This window comes from Nelumbo lutea, chromosome 4 (assembly GCF_056320005.1).
Source record: "Nelumbo lutea isolate HS-2025 chromosome 4, American lotus-T2T, whole genome shotgun sequence".
In the NCBI taxonomy this organism is placed as follows: domain Eukaryota; kingdom Viridiplantae; phylum Streptophyta; class Magnoliopsida; order Proteales; family Nelumbonaceae; genus Nelumbo; species Nelumbo lutea.
This window is the reverse complement of record NC_142687.1, coordinates 21,147,653-21,169,512: the sequence shown is the minus strand read 5'-3', so window position 1 is coordinate 21,169,512 and position 21,860 is coordinate 21,147,653. Positions and strand designations below refer to the sequence as shown.

At 37.2% G+C, this 21,860-nt stretch overlaps 2 protein-coding genes, 1 long non-coding RNA gene and 1 other non-coding gene across 5 annotated transcripts; 3 read left to right on the top strand and 1 right to left on the bottom strand.

The window, feature by feature from the left end:
- Positions 1-732: 732 nt before the first annotated feature.
- On the top strand, positions 733-13,475 carry LOC148854497 (Nuclear transport factor 2 (NTF2) family protein with RNA binding (RRM-RBD-RNP motifs) domain-containing protein). Of its 2 annotated transcripts, none has more exons than XM_088985424.1 (9): positions 733-1,038; positions 3,351-3,538; positions 4,354-4,657; positions 4,743-4,981; positions 5,076-5,259; positions 7,989-8,110; positions 8,264-8,329; positions 12,261-12,324; positions 12,816-13,475. In XM_088985424.1, the coding sequence occupies exons 2-9, from the start codon at positions 3,353-3,355 to the stop codon at positions 13,082-13,084; spliced, it is 1,434 nt and encodes a 477-aa protein (XP_088841550.1). In that variant the 5' UTR covers positions 733-1,038; positions 3,351-3,352; the 3' UTR covers positions 13,085-13,475. The 2 variants fall into 2 exon arrangements, with proteins under 2 accessions (XP_088841550.1, XP_088841551.1); XM_088985425.1 differs by having other exon boundaries at positions 881-1,038; positions 3,332-3,538.
- Positions 13,476-14,717: 1,242 nt separating this feature from the next.
- Positions 14,718-16,625, bottom strand: LOC148854496 (wiskott-aldrich syndrome family protein, putative (DUF1118)). Its single transcript, XM_088985485.1, has 2 exons — positions 16,406-16,625; positions 14,718-15,284 (listed from the first exon to the last, which is right to left on the bottom strand). Exons 1-2 carry the CDS (start codon positions 16,580-16,582, stop codon positions 14,859-14,861), a joined length of 603 nt encoding a protein of 200 aa, XP_088841611.1. The 5' UTR covers positions 16,583-16,625; the 3' UTR covers positions 14,718-14,858.
- Positions 16,626-18,658: 2,033 nt separating this feature from the next.
- On the top strand, positions 18,659-18,730 carry TRNAD-GUC (transfer RNA aspartic acid (anticodon GUC)). The gene has a single exon. It is a non-coding gene; the product is annotated as a tRNA-Asp (tRNA).
- A 423-nt stretch (positions 18,731-19,153) lies between these two features.
- On the top strand, positions 19,154-21,315 carry LOC148854494 (uncharacterized). Its single transcript, XR_016113109.1, has 3 exons — positions 19,154-19,309; positions 20,953-21,128; positions 21,213-21,315. It is a non-coding gene; the product is annotated as an uncharacterized LOC148854494 (long non-coding RNA).
- The last annotated feature ends 545 nt before the right edge of the window (positions 21,316-21,860 follow it).

The window sequence follows — 21,860 nt, the reverse complement described above, 5'->3', positions numbered from 1 at the left end:
AATGGACGGGCTAAAATTCAAAGTCAATTAAATGGTATCGTGGGCTTAAATTTAATAATGTAAGTAAAATTCAATACAGTCCAGGGTCTCCAGGCCCAAAATGTGTTTCAACATGGGTGTACCGGATCCATGGACCATGGCGGCATGGTTCAAGTATCAATATGTGTATCCTGGGTGTTAATGGTTCGGGTATCATAAAATGGACCCGAACGGATTGGGTGGGTTTGGTTCCGAAATATATAGGACAATAGGATATTAGGATCTTTTTATTGATGATCGGCTGTGGTTCTTAATCTATTGTCTCAATTATTATCAGTTCGGGACTTATTTTATTCAATACTGAATCTATTCAGATTCGGTTCTGGGTCTAAAAATTATATACCTAAATTTAGTTTCGGGTTATTGTCTTATCAGGGTTGGTTCCGATTTATATACAGTCTCGACCCATATCCGACCCGTTGACAGTCTTACCTGAATCGGTTTTCAGGATGACCGAAAAACCATGGTTGGGCCAATGACGCCTTACGCATGATGAGTAAAAACCCATTTTGAGGACCAAAATAGGATACAGGGTATTCAACAAAATGGACGGTCTAGATCAATTATACACGAGATAATCATAATAGATATATGAGAAACTCTAGATCAGATCAATCGTGCACCATAGAAAAAATGTTCCAATAACTGGGGTCCATTATTTTTATTTAAGCTACTAATTTGGCAGTATGGAATGTGGACGCCAAGGTAGTTGAATAAGCGCGGGATACAGTTCACGCGAAATACATATTGTATCAAATCGACGAAAATGCCCTCAACAAATCGGAGAAAGCCGTGAGAGTGAGTCTGCCCTTTTAATGATCTGAATTGATGAATTTCCTACCTCCATCGTGCGCTAACTGTTGGGCTTCTCTCTCACTCTCTCCTCTCGCTCTCTGTGCTCTCTGGGAAAAAGTACAAACGCGCGCGCATCTTCCACCTCTTTCTCTCTTCATCTCTCCTGTTTCTCTCCGTTGGAGCGTCGAATCGCGCCAATAAGAGGTATTTTCTGTTTACTATTTATTAATTTTTTCTGATGTTTGTCTTTTATTACTGAATAGTTGTAGTGCATCTGCGTCGATTGTCAGACCTTTTTTTTGTTCCTATTTTTTTTCAGGGTTTTCAGCTAGTTATTAAATTTAAATTTTAATTATGTATTTTTTGTTCTAGGTTATTACTATCTTACTAACGATGATGGGCATTCAATTCTGAAGTCCAGTTATATTCTTATATTGGCGGATGCTTTTTCTTTATATTTTATTTATCTATTTTTGTGGTTTGCGGTTGATTAGTGAAGGAGTGGGGTTTTGTTTGTTGGTTTGTTTCAGTGTAATTTGTTGTTATTCAATTGTTGTTTTGGTCGGATGGTTTTAGTTCTTTCAGTCTTTTACGTGTTTAGTTTTGTTTAGATCTAGCTGGGTTTCTCTATCTCATCGGTTCTTCTGCGGGGATCGTGTAGTTGATCTATCGGGTTAGCATTTTTTGGTCATTCTGTGGATCGTCCTGTCTCATTAATAGTAGAGTTTTTATTTAAGTGATTGGGTTTGCCTTCCCTCCTCTATCTATCACAATTTTTAGGGTTTTTTTAAAGATGTTTCAGTTTGCTACTTTACTTATAGTTTCTATAGTTCCATGAATATTTGAGATCTACTATCGGTTTGGTTTTTCTCCTGTTTATTATTCCTTACCTGTTCCTATCTTCCCAATTAAATTTAATTATGCCATCCTTTAGTCATCATTAGTAGGTGCAGTTTGAGTTCATTATTTGATCATCGGTAACGGGTCCTGTTATCAGTGCTGAATATATTTGCGGTGGACTCTTTCTTTATATTTACAAGAACTTTTTTTTACAAAGACAACATTTATCGGTGGCATGATTTGGTCAAAGGATTTTTCTGGCTTTAGTTTCATATTGTTTTCATTGAGAAAGTTGAATATTTATCGGGCTTCTCTCCTTTTAATTCTTGATTTCTTCAGGTTTTCTTGCCTTTTCAACTAAGATATATTATGATGCACTTGAGGTCTGGTTTACTTAGTCGTTTGGGTTTCTTATATTGCACTACAATGAAAGGCGCAAATGCTATTTCTTGCATTTTAATGATCAGTCATTTGTTTTTAACACTTCTCCAAATTGGGAGGTATTACTTACTGATTCCTTTATCTTTTAGAAGTACCTATTGTTTTCCTATTTTTGTGCTTGAATCATCATGAGGTTTGTCATGTTTTAGTTCTCTTGAGATTTGAGATTTCCTACTTGCCATGCCAAATGGTTTGGTGGAACAGTGCTTGGAAGCTTGTTTTTTCAATTTATATGTTGGTACTTGATTTAATTGTTGTTTTTTATTTGATCTCCTTCCTATATCTATTTATTATTGCTGTTCCTTTTGGTAGGTGGGTGTTGGTAATCTTCCTTTGGTTCTCAATTACTAAATGTTTTTTCTGGTTCCTTTACTCTAATGTATTTGGGTAATGACTGGGACCCCCCCTGTACTTTGGTGGGTTTGGCACTTAGCCTCCTTTACTATTTCATTGCAATACTTAACCACTTTCATTAATGATAAACCCATGACGATGTTAATGATGAATGGGAAACTACATAATTGTCCATACATCATTTTTATGTTTTTAAGCAAAAATTGATATCGTGTGGCATTTGATGTTGGTTAATTTGCCACATATATTGGATGACCTAGACTATTTGAATTTAGTACAACATTTGGATGGATGAGATTAAAGCAATGATCTTAAGAGGTCACTTTGATAGCTCAGATCTTTGGGTTAATTTGGTAAACCATCTACATGGTTTGTAGTTTTTAAAATCTGGGTAATTTGGTACGCCATTTACTAGATTACTTGAAACCCTTGTACATCACTTGGATTTTCAAGATTGGTTGATTGATCCTTAGGCATAAGTTCAATAGTCTATATTTTTAGTAAGAAAATTATGACTAGAGATATCTCTTTAGTAATATTAAACGGGTATAAATGTGTAAAGACCAAGATTGTCTTCTAATGTAAAATGGGGGCTATTAGCCGAAAAATAAAAAGTAAAACAAGGGCATTTTAGGATTTTAAAAATATCTGAGAGCACACATTGTGTACAAATTGGTCTAAACTGTTAATCCTCTCATTGAATGGTGATGGAAGGGATTATTTGTTGCAAATTTGCAATATGAAGTACAAGGGGCTAAGTGTCACAAAGAACAGGTAAACACAGCTAAGTCTGAAGACCCCAAAGAACAGGGGGGTCCCTGTAATTTAACCAGTTTTTTGTTAGGAATTATTCTTGACACAGTATTTTGACTATTCTATAGAGATGGCAACCCAGACAGCAAGTCCCGCCCATGCTCCCAGTGCTCAAGTGGTTGGAAATGCTTTTGTGGAGCAGTATTATCACATACTTCATCAGTCCCCAGAATTGGTTTATCGATTTTATCATGATTCTAGCATGCTAAGCAGGCCAGAACCCAATGGTGCAATGTCGTCGGTGACAACCATGCAGGTAATTTTTTTTCCTCCGTATTTTGAAAAGATGTTATCTTGCACCTTGATATTTCTATGATTCGTTGAGGCCCATAAATTCCTACTTTAACCAGTTATGCTTAGATATTTTATAAAACAATAGAGGACATATAAAAAAGGGAAAAACTATTTCTGGTTAAATATTTTAACAACTATGTTTTGATAGCCACCAAAAACAAAAGGATTAAACAGAATTGAATGACAAAACAGGATTTATGTAGCCAATCCCTTGTAGTTTGGGGATAAGGCTTGAAGGATGAAAAAGACCAATAAAAAAAAGAATAGTTTATTAACGAAGTCAGATCCACACTTATTTTTTTCTACCTTGGCTCTATCAAACATGCATATAATTTAAGTTGTAAGTGATAGCTGCAGTTCTGGATTTGAAGATAAATGCATGCCAAGATGTGTTGGCATGTTGGGCCTTGGAATTAGTGTTAACTGACCATATAATCCAACTATTAAACCAAAACACCTGACACATCAAAATCAAAAAACACAGGACTGTTGAGACTAATGGTTAATATTAAGTGAAGGAATAGAAGTTTATAGATTGAGGTTTTATCAACTATTGCATTTTGTTTCTGTTTTTCTGTCACTTTTTTTTGGGGTTTTCCGTTATTAATGTCAGTGTTTTGTCTTCCTCCTTTCATTTAACCAAGTATTAGTGTCTGAAAGATGAAAAATTTTAGCATACGTGACCTTTACCTTTGTTAATGTGTTATCAAAAGCTTGAATCAATTATGATTTTGGCAATGGTTCAATGGAATAAACTTGCAATTTGTCTTGGAATAGGCCATCAATGAAAAGATCCTTTCCTTGGATTACAAGGACTATAAGGCAGAGATACAGACTGCAGATGCACAGGACTCTTATGAGAATGGTGTTATTGTCCTAGTAACTGGATGTCTTACTGGAAAAGATAATGTGAGAAGGAAATTCACTCAATCATTCTTTCTAGCTCCACAAGACAAAGGTTACTATGTTCTGAACGATGTTTTCAGATACGTTGATGAAAATGAAGCACAAGTCATCAATCCTGTGTCTGTTAATGCTGTTGGTGCAAGTGCTTCAGCAGATTCCCTGACCTCAGATCCAGGTTCTATTTATTGCTTTTTGTACTTTTCTTTCTTTTTTACATATTTTTGGATCTATTTTAACTTTATTCTTATCTTTGTTTGCAGAACCAGCTCATGTTCCTGATCATCCCGCACTGGACCAAGCAACTTCTCTCCCAGAGGAGGATCTGAATGATGGCGAGGAGGTATGTGATCCATCAGACAATGAGGAAGGGTCAGTTATTGAAGAAGAGGTTGTTGTTGAGCACCCAGATCATTCGAGTCAGAGTGAAGTCCATCCAGCCCCTGAATCAGCTTCTTCTACTGTCTCAGAGGATGCTCCTAAGAAATCATATGCATCAATTGTAAGTTCTTTGCAATAAATTGTCTGTTCTACGGTATTGAATTGAACGTTGAACTATCCCTCTGAATTTCTCACATGTCGAAACTTCGTTACAGGTGAAAGTAATGAAAGGGAGTACAACACCTACAGCAGTTTATGTACCTTCCAATACTGTAAGGACAGCATCAGCAAACACTGATCAACAGTCATATGGGTCTGCAGCACCTGCTTCAGTTTCTGAAACATCAGTTCCTAGTAGCTACACAGCTCCTGAAAGTAGTAGTACTGCTCCTGAGGAAGGTAGGTAAATCTGTTGCTTTGTCTTGATGTTGCATAACCTCAGTTTTTATATAATCATTTTGCTTATAACATGTGATAATTTTTACTACAACAGACTAATCTTTCCTTTCTTTTGTTGCAAGGACGCTCCATTTTCTGCAATTTACTCTCTTAGGCACCATTTTAAGATATGTTGTGTTGTATATTTTCTACACTTGTTTCTATTGTTCAAGAGTATTAGTTTATCATGCCATCTTTTTTACAGTTATTTGTTATTATGTAACTATTCCTTATCAGTACCCTGTACTTTAGGGGTTGTCCCAAACTTCAAAACGTGTCTCTGCAGTACCTGAACTTTCAAAATGTGTCTAATAGGTCCTTGCCGTTAACAGTATGTTAATGGATAAATGAAATGCCAGAAATACCCATCAGGTGTCATCTAATTTTCTTTATCTGCCACTTCCACATAAGCCAATTCAAGAACAGAGCAGCTTGAATTGGTAGAGCTTCAGATGCTGTGACTGTGGTGGAGAATCGTCACGTTTGTTAATGTTGAGGTCCACGCCTTTGGAGAATAAAAGCCAGAGCCTTGAAACTGGTGAGGGGGATAAAGAGTAATAAACAGAAATAAGGGAGAGGAAAGCTGGACTGTTGTCAATTGGTGGCCGTTGGTGAGGCCTGCGAAGGAAGAATTGAACAAGGCACTGCCTTGACAAAAGTAAGGAGAGGCGCCATGATAAGGTGTTGCTCTTTTTCATGAATTTATGGGAGCTGAGCCAGATTGAATGGTTTTCTTTTCTGCCCAAATATGTTTGATATTTTAATTGATGTTATGGTTTGCTAAGTTGGTTAGGGGTGATGGGTACCTGCTGAAATCCGAAGGTGGTGATGATCTGCCAGAATCTGACTGACAAGGTTGGACTTTTCCAATCCTGGGTTCTAATTGGAGTTCTCTAGTTCCAAATAGGGGTGGATTCGAGTCGAGCCGAATAGTAAGAGGCTCGAGCTCGTCTCGCCAAGGTTGTATAAGGGTCGAGCTAGAACATTGAGCTTGAGCTTGGCTCGAGTCAAAAACTCATCAAGCTCGGCTTGGCTCGAGCTCGATTTGAGAAAAAAGGTTTTATAAAAATAAAAAATATTTTTTATTTGATATTTAAAAATTAAGAATTATAATATTTTTATTATATATATCATTTTTTATAATTTTATTTTATATATATATATATATATACATATATTCGAGCTCGGCTCGTGGCCACCCCTAGTTCAAACACAAATTCAGAGTTGCCCGTTTGAATAAGAGGTGGTTTAATCTGGGTATGCAGCAATGTCAGGAAGCTTTCGGGCAGAATTTAGGTGCCATAGTAGAATCAACTTTACCATCCAAATGCCTATGGGGAGAACATTATGACACCCCATGAGCTACAAAGTTACTCTATAATTTAGAAATCAGAACTGTAGAGTGTAAGCCAGTTACAAGCGTTAGAACATACCTAGAAGCTGGAAAATCAAGAAAATCAGAGAAATACGAAAAAGAAAAGAAAAATCTAGAAAAGGAGAAGTTGGAACATACCCAGAAGCTCAAGCAAAACAAAATTCCTGATGCTTTGATGAACTTGCATGTCAAAATTATTTCTTTGATGATGATCCATTTCTTTTTCCTTACGTAAAGAAGCATATATGTCAGTTATTTCTTTTCAGCCGTTGCCGGAACTTGGTCAGTTCCCAGCACTGTCGTAGCAATGGCGTGGCTGTTCAGCGTCAAGGTGTAAGGCAATGAACAGTGCCTTCTGTCTCAAGGTAGAAGACAATGAACAGTGTCTTCTATTAAGGGTAGTTTTGACATTTTTAAAACTTTTAAGTAGCACATGTCATCATGTGATACAGATAACTGATGGATTTTAATGGCAAGGACCTATTAGGCACATTTTAAAAGTTCAGGTACTGCAGAGACACGTTTTAATGTCCGGGGACTGACTTGACACAACTCCTAAAGTACAGGGTACTGATCAGGAATTTTCCCTTTATTTTATATACTGGAAATGAGTTATGAGGTTGCAAAGGATATAATTGGATTAAGAGAACCTAGGGTAGCTACAGTATGTGACAAAATGAGGCTAAATAGGTTGTAATATATGAACTGAAAACCACCCACTGCATCCATAAGAAAGTGTTGCCTGATTTAGGGTGAGGGTTCCAAAATAGGTGTAAAAATCAAGAAGACATCAGGCAAAATACCAGGGAAAGATCTGTTGATTTGTAATTTGATAGAATATGGCCCTTGATATGATGGTGAAACATGATTTATGTTGCTGTCCCCTAATGCTTGAGAAAGTCTCTTCTTTCTCTGTGTGTAGTGTTCTTTGCAATAAATGAGCTATCATTGAGCATTAATATTCTGATATCGCATGTATACATGCTTCTGATAAAAAATACATGCATAATACATAAATGAGCTGTCATTGAGCATTAATAAATTCTGGTATCACATGTTATGATAAAAAATACATGCATAGATACGTATATATGTATGTTGCATAATCTGCTCATATTTCCATGCATAACAAGCTTTACTGTCTCAAGGCAGGTTTTGTGTGGAGGTAAGAAAAAGAAAAGAAAAGAAAAAGAATCTGATGATGTATAATGCTCTCTCATAGTAGTACAACAATCCTTCCCCAATTGTCAGATAATATGCTTGCGTTCATTTTTTCATCTATGCTTTTCTGATAATTGTGTTGCATTTCCTATAGTTGAGGGTCACTCGATTTATATTCGGAATCTGCCTTTGAATGCAACGGTTGCACAACTGGAGGAGGAGTTCAAGAAATTTGGGCATATTAAGCCTAATGGTATCCAAGTCAGAAGTAATAAGGTTTGTTCCAAATATAGTCATGCATGTGGGTGTGAGTGTGGATGTCTGATGGATATGCTTTAATCAACAATATCTGCAACATGCTAAAAAAAGTAGCAAAATATATATGATTTTTGAGCTAATTCTTTTTTTTTCATTTCTGTATCTCTTCAGGGCCAGGGGTTCTGTTTTGGTTTTGTTGAATTTGAATTGTTGAGTTCCATGCAGAGTGCAATTGAGGTATAGGCTCTGTGCTTTCTCATTTTTTAAGCTAAAGAGGATGTATCTGTGGTTGCTTTTAGAATATGTCCAATTAAGTGGACTTTTGAAGGTGACACCATGCCTTTTCCAACTACATGTGACTTTTTTGGGTTGCTCATACTTCTTTGCTGAGCATCACCATTTTGAATGCATTTTTTCTTTAATCTAATTGAACATTTCTCCCATCATATTTGCTTTCTGCTGGTGTTCCTTGCCCCTCCTATCTGCCTTTTTTCTGTTAGGCTATTGTCAACTCGATTGATTTGTGTGCCCTTTCTAACTCATTAATATAATCCTCAAGGCATCATAGTCACATACCAATTAAAAAATCACCATAATTATACTTCGATGGTAAAATGATTTTTCTGCCTTGAAGGGATGATCCAACTCCTGTTAGACTGATAATTTAAGGGATTGATGTGAATGTCTGCTTGCTCATGGACTTTAAAACTAATTTGTGTTTTTTTCCTGATAATTGAAATTTGAATTACCAAAACAAGCTTTGGAAGCTCCCTTTAAGATGGAAATGGGAATCTGTAATTAATTGTTTACTTACAATTTTCTTGTCAACATTTCATTACCATTCTTATAATCTGTAAATGGGGAAGTAAATCATGGTTATATGACTTTTAACTTGTTATGCTTATTGCTGTAGCTAAACCAGTGGCTATGATCTTTTGTCATCGTGACAGCAGATTTTTTTCTTTTGGTAAACAAAGCAGATAGCTTGAACACTTCTAAAGCTTTGTAAAAATGACCCTATGAAATATTTATATGTGCTATAAAGTTTATTAAATTTGACAAGATTTAAATATTGAGAAACGATACTTGGCTTGATTATGAAGGAGAATATGATACATAGTTTGCAAAACTAATATATGGAGCATGGTATCACACTATGACCTTATTGAATGGGATACCTGTACCTATTTCTGTATCATTGATCTCAAGAAAGAGTTCTTTATTTTAATCATCAAGAGATAGAGTTGTTCCTTGTTTCCTGTATCTATGATTGCATGGTATTTAGATTTGGGCATCTTGGATGGTCCAAAACAATTATTGTGTTGCTTTTTATTATCACATCGCAAGCTCATAGGGGCAGCTCATTATTCCTTAGTTTCTCATCAACTTTTCCTTTCTGAGTTATACATCTCATTTCACTAATCTTTCTAGGGCATAGCAGTATTGTCAAATAAAAATTTTCCATATATAGAAAACTTGGTTATATTTTATTATGTATAAGTTGTAGCACACATTGAGCTGTTTGGATCCAAGACTGAAATTATTATATTATCTTAATGACTCAATCAAGTATTCAATGATTTGGTACTGAGACAGGAATGGTTGTTCTTTGTTGTTGCATGATCTGGTATTTTAATTGAACCCATAATTAGTTACATCTAGCAAATGACTGGTATATGATATGTAATTATGTCTTAATAAAAGCAAATATGCAATCCATAGGCTTTCATTAGATACAAAAAATTAATCAATTCAAGTCACACTTGCAAATGTAATTTCATTGGAATGGTAGCTCAACTGTGTAGACTTACTTATTCTTTAACAAAATATAAGTCCTTGGCTCCTTGTATGCCTGTTCCTTTGAAAAGGTGGGCATGAGTAGTTAAACTGGTTTTAGCCGTCATCACGCTTAGTTGGTAAAGCCTAGGGGGACTTGAACCCTAGACCTAGGATAGAACCCCTCCATCGTTCTAGTTGGTGATCACTAGTACTTGAACAATTGCCAAACAGGGGGTCTCTTGGGATTCTTTATTTTGGGCTACCTAATTCATGTTCCTTTTGGAATTGTGATTCTGTGATCAATCTTAAAGGAAAGGTCGCATCCCGTGCCTTTCCTTGGGTTGCCTGTAACTCTTATCTGTTGGATTAATAAAACTTTTACTCATTTATCAAAAAAAAACAAAAAACTTGAACAATTGCTTAGCAATGAAGAAAAAATAGAAAAGAGAAAAAAACCTGGTGGTGGTATTATCTTGTAATTTTCATGATCTTGTTATTACTATTGAACCCTAGACCTAGGATAGAACCCCTCCATCGTTCTAGTTGGTGATCACTAGTACTTGAACAATTGCCAAACAGGGGGTCTCTTGGGATTCTTTATTTTGGGCTACCTAATTCATGTTCCTTTTGGAATTGTGATTCTGTGATCAATCTTAAAGGAAAGGTCGCATCCCGTGCCTTTCCTTGGGTTGCCTGTAACTCTTATCTGTTGGATTAATAAAACTTTTACTCATTTATCAAAAAAAACAAAAAACTTGAACAATTGCTTAGCAATGAAGAAAAAATAGAAAAGAGAAAAAAACCTGGTGGTGGTATTATCTTGTAATTTTCATGATCTTGTTATTACTATGATATAACTCCCTAATGGGTAATGGTATTATTCTTTTTTGGCTGAGTTCTTCAATCATTTTGGCCTTATGAGTAGCAATATTGATACGTTTCTCTTGGAGGTATAGAGATAGGATTAGCTGAATGCAATAGACCGTTCAGCAGGCTGTGGAACCAATAATAATGCTCCACACCAGTCATAAAATACATGGGGCAGCTGCTATCCTCTCAACCTTTAAACCAGTTGAAAGAAGACTCTTGGAGCTGGAACTGGACTACGGGTGGCTTATTTTGTATCAACTCCTTTGCTAGGAACCTAGTAACTGGAGGCAGAGTTGATATTCCGGCAAAAAGAATCCGGTACCTCCTTCAAAAGTTAATGCTTTGATGTGGGCTGTGGTGCTAGACAAAAGTCTCTCTAAAAGGAACCTGGCCAGGAGAGGAGTTCAAACTACAAGATTTGCAGCGTGTGTTGTGTGGCCAAGAAGAAGATGACAACAATCATCTTTTTTCTGCCTTGCCCTTTGTCTGCAGAAATTAGGAACCATTATCTCTTCTCGGTGGGTGTAGCCTGGGGTCATGCCTAGTTGCCTATGTCTGTGAAGGATCTGCTTTGGTGCAAGGTGCTCTGAGGTTTATCAAAGTTGGCTAAATGTGTGTGGAAGACAGTTCCACACACAGTTATTTATACTATTTGGTTGAAGAGAAAGAATCTTCCAAAACTGCCTAATCTCTACCTCCTTTGGCAAACTGGTCTCTTGGACTGCTACAGCTAAGGATCTGCAGGTCAGGGTGCCGGGCACCCAGTTGAGGTCTACTAGTCTGTTTGATCTGCAAATGTAGGGCTTTTAGCCTGATCTGTAGCCCTTTTCAGTCAGGCCCTTTGTATTTTATGTGCTATTTAATAAAATTACCTTACCTTTTTCAAAAAAAGGGGGGGCCCACAACCATTCAAACTTTAACTGTGGGCCCCTTATATTTTATCACTGGTGTGGGGCATTATCATTGGTTCCACAGCCCTCTACACAGTTAATGTTTTGAGCTAATCTGAATTAGTATAGGCATTTTTGTTGGAAATATAGTCACGGTCTGAGATTCATTGAGCTGATGTATTATTTGTAGCATCCTAATTTTGTTGCTAAGTTGATTTCTATGCTTAGAATCACCTCATGGATCATGATTAACATTTGATATGTGTATTCTAGAAATGTTAGAACAAAATGGTCTTTAGCAATTGGATCTTGTATCAGAATTGATAAACTCTTCCAAGTCCAAGTGCTATTTAGTGTGAAACAATCTGGAGGCGTATGTATACATTTTCCTGTACTAGAAGGTCTAGGCATCTAATGTATTTTCACATTGATTTCACGTAAGACCATTCATATTAATGAGATAAAAATATCTTAGAATTAGGCTCATATCATGTTATAGTCTTATGTACTTGTAAGAAGCTTTGGTTCCATGATATCATATTCTTTTGTTTGTTCCAGTCCTTTCTTTATTTCTGTTCATTTTTGTTAGTCCTTCTTTGTTTCTGGTCATGATTGTGCAAATTTCTTAGGCTTCTCCTGTCATAATTGGAGGCCGTCAAGCTTTTGTCGAGGAGAAGAGAACTACATCTCGAGGTAAGTTAAAATGTCTTAACAGATTCTGAATTTTCTGTCATGTTATTTTATAGTAATTTAAAAGGGGAGTGATTTGGGGATTATTAAAAAAAGGGAGTAATTTGGGCATATCCCATGTTCGATGAACTTGGCACATCCTACTTAAAAAACAAAGAAACACGTGTTGGTTATGAAAAATTAAACATGGGGCATACACTTTTGATTAATTAATTAGGATGTGCTCCTTTTGTCAAAAATGGAAATTGGGTTTGCCCAAATCAATCCAAGGTCTTGGGAGATGGTAGACTGGATATAGACCCAACTGTTGGCCTTTTTTGACACAAAGTGGCCAATCTGACTTGAACCCACTCTCTCTCACTTGTCAGACTGTGATTGTACTACTATTTTACCGAGTAATGGTTCCTCTGAGCGTCTGACAACTGTTTATTGTGATACTTGGCCTCAGCAGAATCCTTGTCTTTGAGACTCACTATATTGCTGGGTTCTTGCAGTTACAAGTGGCAGCGGAAGTGAAAGTGGAAGGGGAAGTCGGTTCCCACCTGGAAGGGGTGGATATAGAAATGACAATTTCAGGGGTCGTGGGAACTACAGTGGTGGCCGGGGCTATGGCAGAAATGAATTTGGAAACCGAGGTGAATTTTCAGGCAGAGGGAGGGGTCCATCTGGACGTAGTGGAGATGGTTATCAGAGAGTGGATCAGAATGGGAATGGAAGAGTTGGCCGTCAAGCTGGAGTAAACCAGACAGCTGTTTCTGCATGAAATTGTGTCTGCGAAGTTGGGAGAACAGATTAATTTTTCACGGAAAGGAGATGGGAGTATTCTGAGTTCTCAGTACATACCGTGAAAGTTTGTGATTAACAAATTCAAGTTTGGATGAGTTGATTCTTTTGACTAGATGAAGTTAACCTTTGAGATGAGAAGGTATCTCGATGTAACGTCTTTTAAAATTTTGTCAATCTTGTCTCGGCAGCAGGAAACGGAAACCTATGCTAAGCTAACTTGTGCAATACTCGAAAATTTGCATCTTTTAAAAGATCCTTGCCAATGGAATTGAACGACTTTTCAGTGGTGCTATCATTGTTGGATAGTGCTAAAGTTTCTTGTGTAAACCCTGTTGTTCCAATAAACATGCTAGCTTAAATTTTCGGAATTCAAGTGGGTCTTGATTTACGCAGGAATATGTTTGGGAACTAAGCTGTTTCTTTCTAGGGGTTGACGGTATAAGAACCTTTTCTGTGGCTACTGTTAACAGCTTAATAGATGCGACGGAATGATCGGACTATTTTGTCCATAAAATTCCCTTCAAGAGAGTAAAACTGTAGGTCTGTCAGATGTTTATTATAAGAATAAGACGACCCTCGTACCTGCTATAATGTTTGGAAATATTTTCTTAACGTTATATAATATTTGGCAAGTTTTTCCATGTATATCTTTCAACAGCCCAGTAGACCAAAAGATGTATTGAATCTTTGGAGTTAACCACTGTTTGGTAAGTATCTTAGTCCATCCAACTGTTAAAAATTGATTAGAAGGCTATTTGAAGCACAGAAGGGCCAAAATTTATCGATTTTTGGCTGTTTGGTTCTTCCTGGGTGCTTATCTTTTGGTTTTTCGTGTCTTATTCCTGAAGTGTCCTGTTGATGTCAATTATTTGATTTCCAAGTTTCTATTTGAAACCATTTGGAGTTTAATACTCCTAGCTATTAGTATTATTTTTAAACAGTTTAACCTAGGTCAGACTTGAATCTATAAAGCTACAACCTTGAGGCCCACAGCACATAATTCTAACCAATCATTCTGATAGAATTTACTTGTTTCAGAATTTTGATTTGCATGTAAGTATTTCTTTGGATTTTTTTTCATTATAATAAAAGAAGAAATCTTTTTTTTTTTTAGTTTTGTTGAGGGCCTTGTGGAAAATAATTTCCCCATTCCGAAGATTTGAATACAACGCTCTTTGCAATTGAAACATGAAGAGTGGAAAATGCTTAAAGGCTATCTTGTACTATTACAATAATGTCAATGAGGCATTGCATGAGTCATGACTATTGCAATAGTTTCTTCTTTCTTTACAATTTTCTCCGAACAGATGATCAACTCAACTCAAAGTCTTATCCCAACCATACATGAATTCTGTTCCATCATTCAGCTTTATCAAGGGCCATTTTCCAACACCTACAATCTCCTTTAATAATAGGGTGTTGTTGTTTGCTAAGCTCCTACCATAAAATGATTTTTAGCCATTTTCATTATAGCCTTTTTCGTTTCATTGAGAATATATACCCACCATCCAAAATAGAAACTATGAAACCAACGAGTTGTTTCATTTCTAATCGAAAGATAAGGATTCCATTTTTGATGGGGGCATTAGCATTATGGGTTCAAATGCTAATGAAAACCAAGAAGAAATCGTTTCATTTCAGTTGGCAGCAGAGATTATACAACCAATGGCATTGTTGGGGAGCACACTATACCAATACACAATTCCAATTAGTATCCTTCAGTACATATTCAGAAGAAGGAGAACAAAAAATCAATCTGATTTCTGCAAGTTGGATACCAAATTTGAAGCCACAAGAGCGGCAGATCCACCAGCTACACAAACCAAGGCAACTGCAACTTGTAACACCACCTCCCATGGGTACTCTTCAGGCACAAAGTATACAAAGACAGGACCCAATACCAGCAATCCTAGGCTCAGACTCAAGAGAGTCCCTGGGGTCCCTGGATCTGTTGCTGCTGAGAGGACTCCTAGTTCCTCAGCTTTTGAGAGAAGACCCAGTTTCTCTATGGTTGACAAAGAAAGCCCAAACTTTTCTGCAGCTGATAGTATGCCGGCTTTCTCTGCCTTGCTTAGAAGACGAAGCTGTTCCACCCTTGTTAGTAGCTTTATAGGGGGTCCAGTTGTAGCCGAACTAGTCCGTGGGCCTGGCTCACCAAGGGGAAACACTGTTGATCCCTGCGTTTCAATGGGTAGTTCTTTTCAGTTTTTGTTTAAAATGCATATAGCATGCAATAACATATGGATAGGATAAAAATGTGAGGTGATAAAGAACTGGCATATCTTGGAATTTCCAGACCAATTGGGTATTAATAAATGCAAATTCTATCTCAATAAAAGCAAGTTCGTCTGCATATGATACATTGTAAATCTCTGATACATGGATATAGTATTGCATCTGAAGTCTGATTAAACTGTCATGTTGGAGTTATTGATCAGAGTGGCCACTGCAGTTTCTTCTATTAAAACATGGGCATGAGGGTTGTTCTTATCATTCTAAAAGTTATGAAATGTTAAAAGAGTAAGCCTGTAAGAGGAGGAAATATATACCACTAATATAGTTATAAATGGTAACCCCATTACTTGTTATAAATGAGCCTTTCTATACACTGAACAGGGGATAACCACTTACATCGATCATTAGTTTCAGACAAACATGGCAATGTTTCATATTTCCATGCAAATATCAGATGGAAGAAAATTTTGTTGAACTTCACAATTAGAGCTATGATCCGAAATACACTCCCTAAACCCATTGAGGTTCATGTGCAACAAGAATCCATGTCTTAGAGCTGGGTTGCCTGTGTTGAGTGCCTCCAGTGACCACAATAATGCCATATAACTCAGCCTTATTGAAATGGGAATTTAGTTATTCATTTGAAATGGGGAGAATAAATTTAATTAATTCAAAATGCAGAAAATGGGGGAAGCATAAAGCATGGGATTGGATCTTAACCAGTGAACCAGTGTCCTTTCTCTCTATAAACCAAAATTGAGAAATAAGAAGATAATTCTGCAGCCTATTGTTTCCAACATAACTTTAAATGTTTATATACAGGGAAATTCAAAGAATCACAGGTGAGGGTGCTCATTGCTTAGTACCACCATTCGATGGAAAGGTACAAACTATGACTAAAACTCAAGGAGGAAAACCAAAAGAAAATTGAAAAGCAAGCTAAATCGCAACGCCATGAGTGGACTCACAACTTGATGAAGGAAATTAAGGAAATGGGATCAACATCAAAGAACCAGTTTCCGCTTTTGTAAATTTAGAAATGAACTTTCTGGGTTGAGCTGACCTTTCTAGTGCCAACAGTTCGAGTGGCTGAAGAGGGCTTCTGGGTAGCCATGGATTGAATGCGGGGAGGTAAGAAAGTTGCAGTTGCAGAGTGGTCTGGGCTCGATTTGATTCTTTTGGGTGGAGATGAGATGAGCGAGATCCCTCTGCCGCTGCTACAAACTCCCATCGCTTCCATCTCCTCCTCCTCCTCGTCAAATTCGGTTTGCTTCCACGAGGCTTAAAAGGCATTCACATTTTGAGTGGTGGACGAACATGTTTACAGATTTGGTACACGTGTCGACCGAAGGTTGGCTTCCAGCAGTAAAACAACAGATGAGTGATGACAATGCAGTTGCAGTATTACTGCTAGCGGAGTGGTAGCACTACGAACCGTGGCCTTCATAGACCTCTTAGGCACAAGCGAACTATGCTAGAATCACGGACGTTCGCATTGGTCAAAGAAGGACAAGATGGGCCGCACCTCTTGGGTCAAAAACTCCAAATTCACTTCGTGGGCCTTGAAGGATTTCATTATTGGGCGAGAGCAAGGTTCTGTTGGATGTGGGCTCTGTAGGTTTGCCGTTTGCGAAACTACACTGGAGCTCCTAATTGTCCTATTCGTATCGTGGGCCGTGATCCCTTATTCAGGTAATAACATTCTTCAAACATCTACTCGAATTGTCGTTGTAGTATAGTGGTGAGAATTTCCGCCTATACCTGTTCATGGGCCGGGCCGGGCTTTTACTATTCATGAATGAAAATTTGTTAGGCCCGAGCCCAACAGTGATTGTATTCGTGGTGACTATGAACTACGATTTTAATAATGAAAAGTGTGTCAATTTGCGACTAAGAGAGGAGAGAGAGAGAGAGAGAGAGAGAGGACTCACTGTTGAAGTTGTTGTGTTGGTGAATGTCGCCGCTTCGCTGGTTGTGTGGCTGCCTGAGAGTGTGAGGATTGAGGAGGATGTGAAGACTAAAGAGAAGAGAGGTTTGGCTAAGGGGAAAGAGGTGAAAGAGAAGAGAGGTTCGGCTTAGGGAGTTAGGATTGTTTAAGTTTAGTCTATAGGTCGAGCTCGGGCCAGGCTATTTTGGCAAATCCCGAGCTCGGCTCGAATTTATTGTGGGTCAGGTTTCTTGGCCCGGGGTTAAGCCTGTGGGCTCATTTGCGTGTTCAAGCCCATCCGGAGGCCGGCCTGTCGGGCCACCCGGCCCATGAACAAGTGTACTCCTGCCTGTCACGCGGGCGAACCGGCCCGTCAGGCCACCCACCCGTACTACTTTGGCTTTTTATCTTTTAAAAGCACAAACCCCCTCAAAAGCACGAAGTTGACTTTTATTACTCCGTGCTTTTGATATTGTTTTCAAGTCCTAACCTCTTTGTTGTCGTAAGTATTATCATTGAAAATCATTGCCGGAAACAAGATCCTTATTGGAATTGCATGTGTGGATCCCGATTTTATATTTCCCCCTTTCTTTTAATGATTTTCTCCATTTCATGCAATATTTTCAAGCTTAATGGTATGTTTATTATATGTTTACCGTGCTGTTGTCGATTTTTTTTGTTTCCTAAACTATTCTTGAAGCTTAATGGAACGTTTTTATAGCTTGTTTACTATAATGTTATATAGCATGATATCTGTATAAAACCACTTCGTTTCCTAAACCAAACGCCAATTCTAAGTGGTTGCCACATATAATGCGTACACATGGCATGTGTGTATCTTCAGTGTATGAAGGTGGCTAATCATGGGTAATGTGGTATTTGTCACGTATAAGATTAGATGAATCACATGATTGATAGGGTACGTGTTTTTGCCAAACAAAAGAATGATATTTTTGTTTTAGAAAGCATGCTTTTCAATTTTTTTAATCTAAATAGTTTTAAAAGCAAAAATAGTTTTAAAAGTAAAAGTTGTATTTATACTTTATACTTTGGTACTATTAAAGTATAAGTATGCTTAAATATAGCCTAAACATTCTTAATATTTTTTTATAAGGATGATATCTGAAAATTGGAATCATAAACATGATAGAGAATAAGGTGTTATTTATCAAAATTCATGGATGGATTTTGATCGATCAAAAGTCTTTCCATATCATATATTTTCCGTTTTATAGATTTTTCCTTTTTATAAAGATACAAAAGGAGAGATTTTCAATGGGTTGTCGTCGTAGTATAGTGGTAAGTATATAAAAAATAGAGAAAATCTCTTTTGGGGTGGGCGGGTTATCAAATGTCTTCTATTAACGAATGGAGGATTTATTGCACTCCGTCGTTGTGGTATAGTGGTGAGTATACCCGCCTGTCACGCGGGTGACCCGGGTTCGTTCCCCGGCAACGGCGCTTTCACTTTTGGTACTAAAGTTAAAAATCTCATAATTTTACAAGGATAGCCGAGATTTCTTTTTTGGGGTGGGTAGGTCACCGATTGTATTATGGAACGCAAAACATGTTCATGTTGTCGTTGTAGTATAGTGGCGAGTATTTCCCCGGCAACGGCGCCTCTCTTTTGCCGTAATAAGAAAAAAAAGCACTCCGATGAAATCATACAGATCCCCAAGAATTCGCTCCCCCAATGTAGAGACGCAAGCGTCCTTTCGAGCACTCTACCGATCGACACGTAACTAGTCTTGTATTAAAACATGATTTTGTTTGTCAGGCTATTTGATTACGTGTCTGTCAGTGAAATGCTCAGAATTACATTTTCGTCCTTCGTGGTTTTAGCGAAGACCAAATCGTAGATCCATGAAAAAACCCGCCAAAACCCAAAACCCTACGGAGCCATAGACACTAAGAAAGTCACACAGCACTGACCCACAGCCTGATTCTCTTCAAATGGTAGACTCTGTTCTGTCTATGGAGAAACCGAACGGATTCTGGAATTCGCAAGTTCAGACCGAAGAGAAATCGACATTGAATTTGGTACTCTTCGCGCCTTTTTTTGTTCATCCGTTTAGTAGATGATTTATTTACCTGTTCGATCTTAACGCATTCCCGTCTTAACTTTCGTTGTTAGCCTTGGAACTGTATCTCTATAAATTTGGAAGATAAGGACAAATGCAGTTGAATTGTATGTTTTGATTAACCATAATATTTTGTTTTATTCTTCTTCTTTTTTTAACCTGGAATTTTCATGTAGTTTTCTGGACCTCGATTTAATTCGCTCTCTGAGTACTGTTTTAACGCTTACTTTTTTCATTTACTTGTGTGGTGGGAATATCATTGTATTCATCTATAGAGTTAAAGTACTGTAAGAGTCATATTAGAGAATTTGAAGATCTAGATTCGTCACTTTTCTTGAAACCAAGTTTAAGGGGTCGAAACTTGTCTGTTTCACTTATATTGGTGTCATTGGGTTTTTCGGTTACTTACGTAACGAGTCAGTTCTTGTCAATCTGATATGTTTTGGTAAAGCTATGGTTGTTTTAGAGTATAAGTTTGTGATGCGATTTAAAACTCTATATTTTCTGGTTAATCTTAGGAATTTTTCTAGTTACTAGGTTCTAATAGGATTACTAGTGGATATTTGGAGGTAATAAGCATTTTAAGTCCACATTTGAGTGTCCTTATCAGTCATGTGTGGTTTTACTTTGTACAATTAGAAGTCATTTCTGGTATTAATTCTTCATTAATCTGGATTAACTCTTGAGTCTTTTTTGCCTTCTTTCTATCTTCTGGAAATTTCTTCATTTTCTTCCATATCTCCTCATTCCTTTACTAGTACAATCTATCCTAAAGGAGCATAGGAGGAAAGAGTGATTCCTTCATCCCCAAGTGAAAGCCCATCCCTGAAGACCCTAACTATCATCTGAAATTCACCTTAACATTGTGACATTGCAACATCCATTAGTTTGCGGTCCTTTAACAATCCTAGCAACATCCCCTGAATCACCCCTAGACCTCACAATTCTAGTTTTATGCGCTATTATGGGCAGTCTGATTAAAGACACTGATATAGAGTAGTATATGACTTATTTTCTTCCTTTTCTTTTAAAGTTTTGTGTCATTTAAGAGCTTGGCTCTTCCATGACCTTGCACCATGAGAAAGGAACTGTTTTAATGCAAATTGATGATTATCAAAAGGAAAAAAATAGGTAAAATTCACCTATTTCACCTAAACCTGGATTTAGTTGGGGAAGAAAGATGCATTAATTCATTTATGGGAAAATTCCTGATCAGTACCCTGTACTTTGGCTCGAGTGACAATTTTCAAAATGGATCAATCCAGTATCCAAACTTTCAAAATCTGTCAATCCAGTACCTGCTGTTAATCAGTCCGTTAATCAGCTGTTAAGTGACATTTGAAAAGTAAAAAATGCTCTAAGAATGCCATCTAATTCTCTTTATCAACCATCCAACCATTGGCAATAAAATGAACGGCCCCAAATTCTAGATTCTTCTAAACAGTCACCAACTTTTTTGAATAGAAGAGGCTAGGATTTGGGACTGTTCAGTTTTTTGTCAATGTTTGGATAGTTGATAAAGAGAATTAGATGGCACTCGAAGGGCATTTTTGACTTTTCAAATGCCACTTAACGACTGGTTAATGAACTGGTTGATGGCAGGTACTGGATTGTCACATTTTGAAAGTTCGGGTACTGGATTGTCGCATTTTAAAGTTCGGAGACAAAATTGTCACTCAAGCCAAAGTACAGGGTACTAATCAGGAATTTTCCCTTCATTTATTTAACAGAACTTATAGCAGAAAGGTTTATGAGATTCAAGCTGCTGATGGTGAAAGGTTGGTTAGATATATAACTTAGTAGGTGCAATTGTTTTAGTATCTATAACAGCCTACCATATCAATAATTTCTTGTTTTGACAGATTTTCAGGAAAGGGATGTTCTAAGGACTCTAGGCTTCATGTTTTGCCCGTATATATTCCAGTGGTGTTTAACATTTGATTTAAAATCTAGATTTCAAAGCCAGGTAAAGCAGGACTTGTGACAGAGTAATTGGAAGCAAGGTTTAAAATATTGATATTCACAACACACACTTTTTGCATATTGTGAGTTGTGAACAATCGGTACTATTTTTTAAAAACTTTTTCAGTATGATTTTTCACAGGGATAAGCATGTCGGCATGGGAATTAACATTCCAAACCATTAAAGTGCCCAAACTCTCATTATTTATCATACCCAGGACAGTTGATACCGAAACAATACACATGACACAATGCAATATGTAAATACTTTGAACCTTGATTGGAAGCATATCTCTAGAAAAAAAAAACCATTTTGCCAAGAGGAGTTGAGGAGAGGATATAGTTACTTGAAAGGACAATTTTCTGGCAACTCTGTTTTACGGTTTAACTCTTGGCATGTTTTCATTTACTTCAATAGATCAATCTTCCCTGTTGAACATCCCTCTTTCATTTTTGAGCTTCTTAAGGAAAAAATAAATGAAATATAAGTAAAAGGAAAGCGCCACTTCTCCCTTAGTAAACAGCCGGGTTTTGGTTATGGTTCTGCT